This window comes from Dipteris shenzhenensis, chromosome 26, assembly GCF_047967505.1.
Source record: "Dipteris shenzhenensis isolate YYH24624 ecotype China chromosome 26, Dip_SZ_1.0, whole genome shotgun sequence".
Taxonomy (NCBI): Eukaryota; Viridiplantae; Streptophyta; class Polypodiopsida; order Gleicheniales; family Dipteridaceae; genus Dipteris; species Dipteris shenzhenensis.
Window position 1 is genome coordinate 49,437,760 of NC_141621.1, and position 14,613 is coordinate 49,452,372.

The 14,613-nt window shown below is 42.8% G+C and overlaps 1 protein-coding gene across 1 annotated transcript in view; it reads left to right on the plus strand.

The window, feature by feature from the left end:
* The window catches only part of MOR1 (ARM repeat superfamily protein), a 90,587-nt gene that overhangs the window by 66,827 nt on the left and 9,147 nt on the right, over window positions 1-14,613 (plus strand). The window contains exons 40-51 of the mRNA XM_087397552.1: window positions 137-213; window positions 304-383; window positions 1,749-1,817; window positions 1,950-2,091; window positions 3,747-3,869; window positions 4,032-4,109; window positions 4,222-4,380; window positions 4,581-4,739; window positions 5,330-5,427; window positions 13,846-14,002; window positions 14,108-14,227; window positions 14,499-14,594. Of these exons, the coding sequence (XP_087253678.1) occupies window positions 137-213; window positions 304-383; window positions 1,749-1,817; window positions 1,950-2,091; window positions 3,747-3,869; window positions 4,032-4,109; window positions 4,222-4,380; window positions 4,581-4,739; window positions 5,330-5,427; window positions 13,846-14,002; window positions 14,108-14,227; window positions 14,499-14,594 (1,358 nt within the window). The remainder of the gene's footprint in view (window positions 1-136; window positions 214-303; window positions 384-1,748; window positions 1,818-1,949; window positions 2,092-3,746; window positions 3,870-4,031; window positions 4,110-4,221; window positions 4,381-4,580; window positions 4,740-5,329; window positions 5,428-13,845; window positions 14,003-14,107; window positions 14,228-14,498; window positions 14,595-14,613) is intronic.

Below are 14,613 nucleotides of genomic sequence, written 5' to 3' on the forward strand. Positions count from 1 at the left end.
ACTTCTATACTCAGAACAAGTAACTCACTACTAGCGATTTGTATTGTGAAGCAGTTAGGATTTGGTTGTGAATTTCTCCTAAGAGATATTTATGATCAAGGTTGACCAAATGCTACTTGAATGGTCCATGTCACAGGCGACGATATCTGGAGATCGGTTGGCAAGCTTTCGGATGCTCAGAGGAGCATGCTGGATGATAAATTCAAATGGAAGGTTGATATGAAAGTGTCATCATTTCATCTTTATATAAGAGGAATTAATATTCATCAGGCTTACTTCATTCGCTTGGTCCCAATGAGTCAGGCTAGGGAGATGGACAAAAGAAAAGAAGGAAAGCCAGGAGAAAGTAGGGCTGCTCTAAGACGCTCTGTTCGAGAAAATGGGTATGGCAAACACCATGGGTGTTTCGACTTTCTAACTTTATGGTTTCATGATATTTGTCCTGCATAGACTTTTCTAATTTAGAATTGCTTGTTTGGGAGAGAGTAAAATGAAAGACTCTTGGGATCACAGGCAGTTGTGGCTTGGATGAAGAGATTGTGGACCCTTTTTTGGGGGGGAGTTGGGGGGGGGGAGGGGTGTGTTGGTTTTGATTGGCCTTTATTGTTTGGTTATAGTCTTTGTCATGGTTGAGTCTACCCTTGACCTCCTGCGACAGAAACTCAGTACGAAGACCTTTGTATAAATGGATGCTCAAGTATGTGTGGGTGTGGATTTGTATGTGTGAGAACATATGTTTATAGTATGGTCTAGTCTCCACACCCACTGTTGGGCGCTGATGATGTCCGTGGTGGATGTCATAGTAGCTAGTCCCTGCTATGCATGATGGAGTTTTTGGTTTTCAACCGTGACTATTGTGGGATCGGAACTGTACTATGTTGTGTGTTTAGAGGATGAGTTTGGGCATGTTTCTGGATTCATCTAGTTATATATGACACGGTTGAGTCTTCCCTTCACGTCTAGAGGGCTGACAAAAATTCAGTATGAAGACTCTAGTGCTGGATAGGGTTTATACTATGTTCAACACCCACCGTTGTAGGCGCAGGTATTGTCAGTGGGAGGAAGAGTTTATGGTTTTCAACCTTGGCTGATTGTCATGAGGTTGAAACTACACTATTTGCGGCTTTTACGTGATAAGTTTGGGAATGTCCTGGTCATGTACATATCAGTTCACTTTTTTGTGCTTGTTAGGTGTTCAAGTAAGTGTCTGTTGTGTACAAAAGAACCATGCCAGGTATTTTTCCTTGTTAAATAAGTGTATCTAGAGGCTGCTAGTCTTGGATTTGAACTAGTGGGTCCTTTGCACTTTGGCATAGCGTACCCTCTCATGTTGCTTGACAGGTTTGTCAGGTGTGCATCTGACACAGTTATTTGCTGTTCAGTCCACATGAGCACATGTGCATTTGCATGAGATGCATTCATGTTTGCAGGGATGGCATTTTACTTTTGCGGCTTTAAGAAAAAAAGTAGCAAAGGTTGAAAATGATTGTAATATTTGCGCGCTGATGTCAAGGCTTCTTTGTGGAGCAAGTGAATGTCAAAGTCTTGCTCAATATAAGTATTTGCTGCAGACAAAGGCTGCCTGTGTTGGTGAAAATGCACTAATTGACATGGCCGTTGTTTCCAGAATGCATTTGGTCCTTTTTTTTTGTGTGAGAAATGATGATTATGAGCTCTGTGTGCGCATCGGTTTGGTAACAAATTTATTCTAAATTCTTATCTGCATAAGCTTGCATTGATGGATGCAGGCTAGATGTTGCTGAACCAAGTGGAGAAATAGTTCCAAGGCCATTGACTGCACCATCCATTCTCCCAAGGTTCACGCGCGCGCGCCAGCCACCCTGAATGTCTTCCTTTCCCCATCTTTTCTTTTTAAATCTTGTGGTTGAATTTTTTGCTGGCAAGGAGTCGGTTAGTGGTCTGTTTATGGTTGTCTTTCTTGTGTACAGGATGGGGAGGATGAATAATGGGCATTATGAAAGTGGGTTGGATCAGGCATTTCCGGGAAGTGCTTTGATATCCATGAGTAATGGTCCATCAGATTGGAATGAGGCCCTAGACATCATTGAGTCTGGTGCAAGCCCTGAACATGTAGGTTTCAAGCATATAATATACACTGTTTGTGTTGAACTTCGTGGTTTAGAACTGTGCAATTTAAATGTTTTCTTGAGTTTGTAAATGATTCCAAGCTCTCACCTGTTTATCTGTTGCAGTAGCTCGTTTGCCTTATTTGGTCTTTTATTTGGTGTGTGCGTGTCTAACTGAGTTTTCTCTAAAGCAAGTTTGGTCAGGTGTTTTTGGTTGGTTAAAGAACTGGCTTTTTTAAACAGGAATCGTAATTTATAGAATCATAGGGACACACTTGGATAGCTACTGCTGTTTGTGCGAAACTTTCGCAGGACTGAGTTGGCATAGTAGGATGTGTTGCCTGAGTCAGGAGTATCCAACTTTGGTGCAGAGTTGCAAACACAGATTTCAGTAAAGGTTATAACAGAAGCGCTGCTTTTAAGAAAACTTCGAGTTATTTTTTCAAACAAAAGTTGCACAAGAGCTACATTTGCACTTGTATAATTGCATTATATTTTCTTCTCAGCAGAATGTTGTCGTGTTTTGTGTCTCAACCTTAAGATACACAATCATTAATATCTGCCCTAAGGGGTGCTTACTTAGAACATGCATCTTGGAAAAAATTAAAATATTATTTCTCAGAAAAGAATATAAAGGGATGAGCAAGCCTCAAAACATTTTGTCTGAAAACCCAACAATACATTTTGCGCATACAAAACTAACCCTTACTCTGATAACGCAATGAAGTGGATCAGGTGGGAAGCATAAAAGATGACCCTGATCCTCAGAAATGTCAGGGAACAATCGAGGATGAGAAGGCCACAACCTCATGGTGTACTCACTCACCTGAAAATAAATGCTACCACCCAGAGGAAAGCCTTAGCTCTGTCTTGATTGGGATGGGCCAACAAAATTGAGAGTGGTCCTAAATAGGCAATGATGGAGTACTCGTATCTCATAATATAGGATGCATCTAAATGGTAAATGCTCCTCTGACTCAATCTCTTGCATGTCGCTCAAGGCATAGAGCTGGACTGCCCACTACTTCTCCTGCCTGAATGCGTAGTTGGCGAGAGGATACTAGAACTGCCCAATGGAGATCCTAAAGGCATGTGAGATGGATTTGGGTATAGTCGAGGGGTTGATAAAACTTGTCTTGGAGATTCACCCAATAATCTATGTAGAAGTTGAGTTTAAGGGAAAGATCGTGGGGTGCTAGCGAGGTCCTATATCTCAGGAGCTGAAGGAGATCTTCGTGTTCACCTTTGCCCTCTTCATGCGTATGAACTGGTCTAAGGGGTTTTGCGTATATTACTTCGTCTTTTGTGTATGGCCATTGTGATTCTCTCATTTGGATCGTAGGGTTCTGTACATTTTCAGAATCTGCCTGCATTCTGCATCAGTGATTTGGCATGCTTTTCTTTAAATCTAGAATGTTAGAACAATTGGGCTGCATGTTGTGTTCCCCAATGAGATTTCTTCGTTCATGCACAAGGGGTCTCTAATTTTGGGTCCAATGTTTGTATTAGGGGTTACTGGACTGCGTGAATAATCTTCTGTCTATCCAGTAATCTGTTCTAATTCCACATATTCTTGCTTCATGTGGAAATATGCCTTTGAGGGTCCTTATACTCTTTTCTCCTTTTTTTTGTGTGGGTTCTTTGCCATTTGTGTGCTAGGCGGTCGAAGGTATGAAACTTGTGTGCCATGAGCTCAATCAAGCTGCAGGAGAAACAGAAAATACAAATTTGGATGATCTTTCTAAGGATGCCGATCGCCTTGTACTTAGCTTAACCAAAAAGGCAAGCACATACTCTACTGTGTTGCTTTAGATGGATTAAGTCACATCATTAGTGTGAAGGTTAAACTTAGCTTATAGGTCTCAATAGGGCATATGAAAGAACCAATACTGAAGGTAGGGGAGACCCTCCTGACTTAGCTTGGAGAACATTATTGCTATGCAGGTAGCGACAACATTCAACCTGGGTCTTGGTGGAGCATCATCCAGGTCTTGTAAATATGTCTTGAACACCCTTATGCAGGTACAACTCCTCCTGGGGAATCTGGCCTTATTGTTAGCTTAAGGGTTCTCAAGAAATATTGTGACGTCAAAGGGTTTTTGTGTTGAATTTGATAGTTGTTTTGATCTGGCAGACATTTCAGCTGAAGAAGCTTGCACATAATGTAAAACAAGAGACGCTGAATAAGCTCATCATGGAACTGCTCTTATGGCTCCTAGATGAACGAGTCCCATTAATGGATGATGGCAGCCAGCTCTTAAAAGCTTTGAATGTTTTGATGTTGAAGATTCTGGTGATCCATCAACCATCCCTTTTATGTAGTATTGAATTGTGGCAGTTAGTGTACCTTACAAAGGGATGATGGAATTGCTTAAATTTGTGTGTGGGCATTTGTTTAACTTGATCTAAAGCGTTACCAGTTTTAACTTTTTAAATATTGAATACTTTATAGCATTCTTATAGGCTTGGCATTATTTGATTGCAAGCTTTCAGGAAAACGCTGATCGTACATCAGCTTTTGTTGTCCTTATACAACTTTTGCGGCCATTAGAATCCTCACAATTGCCAGGGCGAAATTCTGAAGAATCAGCTCTGGTTAGAGGTCAAAAGTTCTCAGATTTGGTGGTGAAGTGCCTCATCAAGTTGACAAAGGTTGGCCCTTCAAATGTCCACTCTTCTATTGAAGGGAGACTTTTGAAGTAAATTTCATGTCAGGTGTGTGTGTGTGTGTGTGTAAAGAGTGTGTGCGCGTGGGTGAGTGCATGTGCGTGTCTGGTCTGTGTGTGTGTCGGGGGGTGTATGTGTGTGTATGGCTTTGTTTGGATTTCATCCTCCCAGGCAGTGTTTCGATCTCTTTTTTAACTGGGTCGGTGATTTGGCTTTATGATAGTCTACGTGCACAGGATTTAGATTATCCTGCTTTCTTGTCATATAATGATTGATATCTTCGGAAGCTCGTAAGTGGAGGTCCCAGCTTTTGGGACTGATTCTTGTAATGTAAGCTTCAATGGATTTCACCCAAAAACAATGTGTGTGTGTGTGTGTGTGTGTGCACGTGCAAACGTGTCCTCTTTTTGGGGGGACAGTTTCATAGTTTCTTGTAATATAATACATCTGGATTTCACCCAAAAAGAAAAGTGTGTGCGTGTGTCATGGATTTCACTAAAAAAAACATGTGCACGTGCACGTGCATGTGTTTGTGTGTAATATTGAGCTGTAATCAAACTCATGAAATATGGCAGGTTCTCGGAGCCACTATATTTGAGGTAGACTTAGATCGGCTGTTACAAAGCATACACGAGTATCTGCAAGATTTGGGCATGGAGGAGATTCGCAGGAGGTAAGCCCCGTTAAGTAGAAAAGTAGCTGCTACTGTTTTGTTGAGGGACATGTCCGTTACGTCCTATCTTGCACCTCTAAGCCACCTCCTTGCTGGTTGAAGGGGAATGGGTGGGGATTTCTTTTCAAGCTGAAGATCAAGAAATCGTCCCCTTGTTCTTAGTCTACACGATGCAAAAAGGAGACCATAAATCATAAATAGAGATTTATTAAATAAAACTAAAAAGGATACTTCCTATGCCTTTATAATTAAAATGCTAAGTATGCTAAGTATGCTAAATATAAGGATTTTACTGATCTTATCTTGTATTTTGAGAATAGTCTTCTTCTAAATCCTGCTAGCTCGTACAACCTATGGATTTCACAAGGACGGGCACACACGTTTAAGCCTATGTGCCGTCACACCACGTAGTTTAGACCATGAGGAAAGCCAGTGAATGATTCACTATCCAGCTGCAATAGTTCATCGTAGAGGCACAGCAACAAGAAGCCTCTGGATGCACCGTTGGCCACCCCTAAGCCCATTGGCTACTCCCATTTGTGTCCTAGTACAGTTAAGATTGCTAGAACATTTAGGTGTTGTAGGGACACCTTGTTAGTACTAGTTGTACTGATTTTCATATCTGGACAATGCTAGCCGCTTTGTAGGACAATTAGGTCTGACTAACTCGTGACCACTATTTAAGGACGAATGTGTCCCATGTGGATGTACTCTGATGATTGCCGAGCAATCTCATCCTCTTCCTTAAGGATCAGCCCAAACAGTGGTTGGAAATTTCACTGAGCATCAGGAGTTCGATCTTATGGTCTACAGTCTTGTGAGTTTGAAATGACATAAGGTAACTCATGTGGAAAGCTAGCAAGCTTTGGAATAGCTGTGACTCTTCAGAATCCATTGAAGATGTAACAGGTGCTGCTTGAGAATCTGGAATCACATCATGATATAATAGACTACAAAAGCAGTGGGCATAGTACCGTGGATTGAATCCATGATCTTGCTAACTTGCACAAACTCCACTAGATGACATTCTAAGCCCATGGAATGAGCCTTGATTGTCGGCTGTCTGAGACTGCAGATTATTATCAATATTGAAGACTGAATTCTTAGAACACGTTGCATTCATTAATGCCTTAAAAATAAGACATTTTTTGCTTACAACAACTACTCGATTTACAAGAAATAGTTGAAAGTTTTCCTGAACAGCAGACCTAGTCTGAAAAATCTGTCCATTTCCATAGATTACACACCATTAAAGATGAAGCAGCATCTTGCAAAAACAATTCCTCGTCTTTATCATCAAATCATAGACTACAAAACTTGGCCACAATGCCATTAATTTCAGTGGTCAAACTGATCCGTTGGCCATCCATACAAAAAGACATCATATGGCCTACTTAGTCCACGTTCAGGTTCCCATGAAAGAACCACTCCTTGCCGAGCAACATCTCTATGTGGTTCATATTCAAGATGTGAAAAGAAATCATCTCTTCATACTCTTGAATAGACAAAGACACTGCGGACACGCTTTGATATTTCCCAAAATGCATCCTTCACAGATATGTTTGGCAGGGGTCTCTAGTGTAGGCATATTCAGCACCATATTATGTCTCTGTAAAAGCTGCAACTTGACTTAGTCCACACGGCCAAATTCAGCATACCACAATTCTGCATTTTTCATTTGTCACCATACAAGCATTTTTCTTGTTGTTGTCATGCGTATCCAACTGATATAGACCATGATGCAAAGTGCATATGGTGACTATCTGGTAGTCTTTTCCTGTACTTATGATGCACTGATCATTCTAGAAAATGACAGCGTGTCCTCTTTAACAAAAGAGGAAACTGACGGTGATTGCTTCTTTATTGCTGGAACATAAAGGGCATCTGGAAGACACAAAATTCAGTCCCATCTATTGATGAGAAATAATCTTCCCAACTATTAGCCATTATTGTGGGCACCACGACAATCCTCACTTATAGATGGCAGACTCTTTCTTCGAGGCTTGGACCATACTGAGGGAGAGGTATGAATTGAACAATGAGGCGAGGATTCTAGACTTTGAGACGGAGCTATATGGCATGAGCATGGATGAGGGGTATTCAATACAGGATCACATCACCAAGATTAAGGTGGTGAGGGATTGTTGGCATTAGTTTGTCAAAAGGACGGACTTAATTAGGATGGCTAGGTTATAGCTTGGCATGCTTCTAAGGAGCTACAATAGTTTCGTGACTACGATGATTGTAGAGCAGAGGGCGGCGCCGGTAACATTCAAGGAGTTGGTACCATTGCTTTTGCAGCAAGAGGCTCGAGAGAAGAAATATGACGTATATAATGACAAAGCCCTTATAGCCTAGGATGGGAGCAAGGCACGTGAAAGGATAAGCCCGTCTAAGGCAAGCCTAGGAAAGACAAGTTTGACGATGGAGCGGACTCTTCAGATAAAGAAAACAAGAAGTAGAGGAAGGAGAGGGGCTAATCTCCTCCTCCTCTACCCCAATGTGTTCTGGGGCTCACTTGAAGGCATAGAAATCGGTGCGTGTCACCGTGCTTAATTTGAGTGCAGTAATCCTGTCACATGTTATTGTCTGATTTATTGCAATAAGGTGTCTTTATCTCGCTGCTTCTCATCAAAAAGAGGCCAACGCAGGCGTGGTCATGGAATTGGATCAATTGGGAGAGTGGCCCGAACCTTGCCCCTCTTGAAAGAAATAGTGCTACCGTCTCAAATCTCATAGTGGGCGACGCAAGTACATAGGAAGTGCTTCTTTGTCTCCTCTACCAATGTGCATAGCTTGCAAATCCGCTGTTCTCTAGGTGTGCCTATGGCTCTTCCTCCCTCGATCCTCAGCTGATGGGACGAGACCCCCATCTATCCGATGGCAATCTTAAGTATGTGTGAGACCCGTCTGTCCTCCAAATACTGGGGCTTGGTCAGTGGTAATCACTTGCTCCTCTAATACTCTTAGGAAGCGATTGTGGTAGAACTAGATCTTGGTGGGGAACTCTTGCTTCTCCCCAAGTCCATGATGTATAGAGCTTGAATAGATCCAACCGTATGATATGGTTGATCTTATCTCATGGGATCTTGAGGGACGGGGCATCCAAGTTGTATTGAAAGGAGGGAGGCAATCCTTTTAATACCTTGACTGTAAAACCATATGGATATACGTGCGTACCAAGCTATGCTAACCCCACTCTCGGCTAGTTGTTTGGATTGACTCTAATGCCAACGTTGGTAGCCTCCAGCTAGACAAGGCCCATACCGTGTGAAGATATGTCATTGTCTGGAAGATGACATCAATCTGAAGTGGTATCATAGAGAACTCTGTGTATGATCTAATGAAGGATTGAGGGCTTACTTTGAATCATCTTGGATTCTGTAGTCACATCTAGACTATTGAACCTCCACCACTTTGTCGCCGACAGGTCAATCGCCCAGAAGGGTGCTGCATACATGATTGTTGGCCGCACCAATGTATCAAATAGCCATCCCTTCGTTGGGGGACCTGGAAGTGTGCTTGGAAGCATTTTCTATTTGATCAGGTTAGAGCTCCCTGTCCTCGTGCGAGTTGTGCCTTAGCCGCGTGACTCATTGTGAAGAGTGGCTCTCCAAAGACAACCCCAAGATAGGTGTATGACTGCATAATCTCTAGCGGCTCTGCTAGAAACATGGTGGAGAGAGAGAGAGAGAGAGAGAGAGAGAGAGAGAGAGAAGGGTAGGGTGTGAGGAAATGATGCTCAAATGAAGACATGAAGAAGGCTTTCATTCATTCATCAAGTGTAACAAGACAAGTGAAGTACAAACCTTATATAGGCTACTTACTCACACACTAGCACCTAGTGCATATGGGATAAGTCCCATGATGACAGGTGGCACTCAGACAAGACTAACTCACATAGACTAGTACTAGATCACCTAGTACTTTACACTAACACATCACATCACCACACTCTTTGGCTATGATATCTCCGACACCCCCCTTCAGAGCAAATAGTGTGAGACCCAACACGCAAAGAGTAGACCGATCCCCCCTCCACCGCAATACTGCAAAGAGCAAGTCCCACCTTCTGTGTGATAGTGCCTTCTCAGTCGTCTTGCGACCGGCAAGGGCAAACCATCACTCGTCATCCCCCCTTACTCTGAACTGGGTGGTCAATACCATCAACCAAAGTAAAAGACACTACATACATTTTTGGGGGACAATCCAGGGCAGAGTACCTCTTATTGACTCCAAATACATTCAATTTAGAGGGACAACTGAAGGCTGAGAACCTTTATTTGACTCAACACAAACACACATAGCTTCACTGATCATCATCTACCACCTCAGAGAGGGATAGATCATGTAATATAGTAGAAAGAGCTTGCTCCTTAGGCCCAGTAGATGTGGCGTAGATATTCTCGAGCTTGTCCCGTGTCTCCTTGGCTGAAGTAGTGAGGTCAAGACAGCTGTTTTTGGAACTAGTGACCTGCTGCAACATTTTAGAACCCTCTAGAGAGTCGCTTGATCGTTTTGGAGCTGGTTTACTGAAGCGTTTCTCACATTTCGAGATATGTTGATGCATTTGGCGCTCCTCCAGCTACCTTCTTGAGGATTTTGGATCTGCTCCAGCTTTCATTCGCTCATTCTTACACTTAAGGCTGCTGGACACATTTATTCAAGCATTTCTCAAGCTGTTGGTTCATTTCGGAGCCCTAGGCAAGCTCCTTTATTGGCTGGTTATCTATTTCAGCTTTCTGCCTTTGCTACCTCAGTTTGACACTATGGAGCCTCTTCATAGTGGTGAAGATTCATAAGCACTACTTGCATCTAGGGATGAGCAGCATGACAAAGCATCGGCGCATCTTGGTGTGAGGTTGGTCAGCATACTACCTGCAAGAGCTGAAAGCTAGAAGCAGCCCCATAAATGCGGTTGGAGAGGTGTTTTCTGCAGCAGCAACCTCTAAATGGTGCGAAAATACAAGAGCAGCTCCAAAACAGGTCAAAAGACCTCCAAAAGACCGCAAAAATCTGCAATCAATGCCCACGGATGGTCGGCTTCTGCTGAAGCAGCCTACAAACCTAAAAAACCTGGATGAAACAACTCCGAATCAGCTTTTGCAAACACGCTAGCCAGCAGGCTGTGGAGAGGCTAGACAAGTAGAAATGGGCACACGAAGCTACAAAACCGAGGCGAAGAGGGAGTAGTGAAGGCGACTGAGCAAAAGCCCTAAAAGAGTAGAAAGCAGCTGAAAGGAGGCAAAAAAGGGCTGAATCTGAGGTGGAATTGAGCAGGGCTGAGGCAGCTGCAAGAAGAAGGGCTGAAGCAGAATTAGGGGATTGGATTAGGGTTAGGACTTTGATGATGATGTGGCAGGGCAGCTATGGCAGGATTGACCTGCTCAAATACCATGTTAGAAACATGGTGGAGAGAGAGAGAGAGAGAGAGAGAGAGAGAGAGAGAGAGAGAAGGTTAGGGTGTGAGGAAATGATGCTCAAATGAAGACATGAAGAAGGCTTTCAGTCATTCATCAAGTGTAACAAGACAAGTGAAGTACAAAGCTTATATATGCTACCCACTCACACACTAGCACCTAATGCATATGGGATAAGTCCCATGATGACAGGTGGCACTCACACAAGATTCACTCACATAGACTAGTACTAGATCACCTAGTACTGCACACTAACACATCACATCACATCACCACACTCTTTGGCTATGATATCTCCAACAGGCTCTCCTCAGTAAGTGATGCTGTGTTGATTAAGTTTTGCTTGTGACGTGTTGAAGATATAACCTTGGTCTTGCCAAGGTTGACCGTGAAGTCACTCTCCTTGCAAAACACCTCTAGGGCGCTTAGATGTCTCTGTAGGCATGCTGTTGAAGAGGAGAAGGGCTTGTTGTTGAAGAGGAGAGGACTTTGTCATCTTCGTACAACAGTATCTATATATCAGATCAGCAAGTGAGGATCCCTCCCTTCCTACGTGATCAATGAAAGTCCTTATCAATATAGAGCCCAAAGAGTGTTGGATAGAGGGGCATACTTCGCTCCTATCGTGCTCTCAATCCAATTTGATAGACCTCCAGGGCCATGTACTGTGCCTCTAATTGATTCATGTAGGCTCATCTCCCCCAAGATCATCACTCTTAGTATCTGCATCCAAATCATGCGGGCTCGTGCGACTGTGTCAAAAGCCTTTCGAAAGTCTACAAAGTAGGCATAGACTTTATGGGATCTTGATCTGTACTAAACGAAGCTCAAAAGTACAAACGCAAACTCAAAGCTCAAAGCAAGGGACTAATAGTCTCAAAATGGAGGTCAGAAGACAGTCATGTGCCATGGTGGCTCTCCTATGAGCTGCGATAATATCTCGTATATGTGTTTGTTTGGTGATCTCACACTGTGGCGGGGTGTCAACCTTTGGTCAGGGGGTGTCCACCGAATAAAGCTGTGATGGGCTGGACCTCCATCGGGTGTGCTCTGGTCTGTCGTTGTATAATGTGTGGCTCCTGTTTCTTTGTCTGCATCCCTCCTCGTCCACGTCTCATCCCACTGATCCATGCTGTCGTCATGTCGTCGATTTTCTCCTCCTCTACCCGGATATGTCCAAGTGCAGTCTCTAATGTGTAGAAATCTGGAGAGAGAGAGAGAGAGAGAGAGAGAGAGAGAGAGAGATGATATGCTATGATTGTAATAAAGTCCTCTTGAGACCCTTACGGATCTAGGGATTGGTGACCACTATCAATAAATAGTGGTCTTTTACATCTGGCTAAAGAAATATATATTGAATTTTGATGTCTATACAATATTTCTTGTATATTGCATCCAATAGATGCACTTTTTACAAAATATTTGCTTGCTTAGCTTTAGCTACTATTGCTGCTCTCCTCTGAGTTGACAAAATAGTGGGTTCACTGAAAGATTCTACAAGTTGCCCAGCATCATAAACACCTATCGAAGCACCCATAGTAGTAACCGCCATGATTCTTCCGGTTAGTTTCTCTCCAAAAGTAGATAATGCCAAGTCCCGCCTCACCAAAATACACTTGTGCGCAGAAGGGGGTATAGGCACAAGGGAGACTAGCTTTGAAAGTGCCCTACACTTTATCATCTCTTCCTTCCCATAAGGGGAAAACAAAGTATGGAAGCACACTAGGCTATGGCGCTTGAACATTCCCATGTAGTGTCCTAGCGCTGAATCCACATTGATGATGTCACCTCGACCCCCTTTACGTGTCGCAAACTTATCAACTTCGATGACATCCTGAAAATACTGTAGACTTGCTATGTAGTTAGTGCTTGTTACTCAGCTTTTATGCTATTCCAAGTACCTTATTGCGGTGTTTGTAAACGTTTTGTAGATAACTTCCTAGCTTTGTAGCTGGCTGCTTTTATAGGTTTCTCAGGTTGCTGGTTTCTCTTATAGATTTTTCAGGTTTCCTCTGTTGTCATCATATGTTTCTCTGATGTGTGCATAGGCCCAACATCTTAGGAGTACTCGCTCGTCATTTTCCACCTCCCTCCTGGGGCAAATTTTGCACGCTAGGTCTTGCCCACCTTCCCTTCTCCAACTCTAGATCATATAAGTTGGTTCTCATTTTTCATATTAAATGCCTTCTAAACATTGATGTATCTTCCCCAAAGGTAATTTTGTGCATCCGATAATTGTCCATTAGATTAATTTTCTATTTTAGAACTGCATTTTTTCCCCTGGGTCTTGCCATTATTTTTGTAGCATCTTCTATGTCACTAACTTCTTGATCTCTCATGCATCGTATGGTATATCCATTTCATCCCATCTTGGTGCCATCTAGTGGTTTGTGTAGCTTCCAATGCCTTGAAGTATCCTGATGGCATCCATCTGCTCAGCTTTGTTGAGGTACACCATGAATCGGCATAATGCTTTCCTACGAGAGGTATCATAGTTGTTGAGCCAGTAGGATGGCATCGGGTGTCTGAGCCTTAACACAATTCCCCCATGAGAAATCTTTTATGTAAAATTTATATTCTTTCCAGTAGGTCCTAGAGAGACCGGGAGCCCATGCTAGACAATGGACACCCATAAAGGATCACTGTTTGTACAAGCATAGAGTAATAGAAACTTTTTCATTTCCCAATTCCATAGGTGTGCCTTCCCCGACTTACATTGGAAGCGGTACAAAGCGTTCTAACGCCCCAATATTCTTCTTTATACACATGTATTCCACTTATAGTCGTCGGCTAATTCCAGCGCTAGATATTTACACGAGTTGACTATTTTCAAAGGCTCTCCTTTGAAAGTGACATCAATCTGTTAAATCCAAGTCGACCATGACTTTTGTCTTGGTTATGCTGATCTGCATTCCTGAGTGTTTGCAAAAGTCCTGCAAAGAGAGAGAGAGAGAGAGAGAGAGAGAGAGAGAGATTTGTTAACATTTTCTAATGGCAGGGCCGGGGCAGATGACAAGCCATTGCGAATGGTGAAAACTGTCCTGCATGAGCTGGTGAAACTCCGTGGAACTGCAATCAAAGGGCACCTGTCCATGGTGCCAATTGACCTAGAGCCACAACCTATCATTCTTGCATACATTGATCTAAACCTCCAGGTGATATGCAGGACTTTAACAAATCTATGAGTTTGAGTTTGCAGAGGCTGTAAAGCTAGTGAATGCATTGTCCGTCAGATTTCTGACTTGGCTATACTTTAACAGACTCTTGCAGCTGCAAGAATGCTTACTCCTTCTGGAACCGTGGGTCAAGGGCGTTGGTCTGAGTCAACTACAAATGCATCTGCCTCCCCTGGTTCCCATTCTAACGAAGCCCAGTTGAAGGTAAGGAAATTGGAGCTTTTTGGGTACCATCCTCCTTTTGTTTGGGTTTGTGGATTTGCTTTTCAAGATTATTTCAGTGTTTCTCTTTGAAAGCTCAATTGATCGTTAGAGGTCCTGTTTTATGTTGAAGAGCTTGTGTAGTCTTTCCTACCCTAGCCTAATTGGTGGTTAAAAGCTGGAATTTAGGTGTTGTTTGATTTATCTTCTTTTTGGGACTTTGGGATGGAAATTCTAAAGCTCATCTAACAAATTTAATGTTGCTTTGCATTAGCAAGAACTTGCTGCTGTGTTCAAAAAGATTGGTGACAAACAGACCTGTACAATAGGTTTGTATGAGCTGTACCGGATAACACAACTGTATCCTCAGGTTTGTCTTGAATCAAATT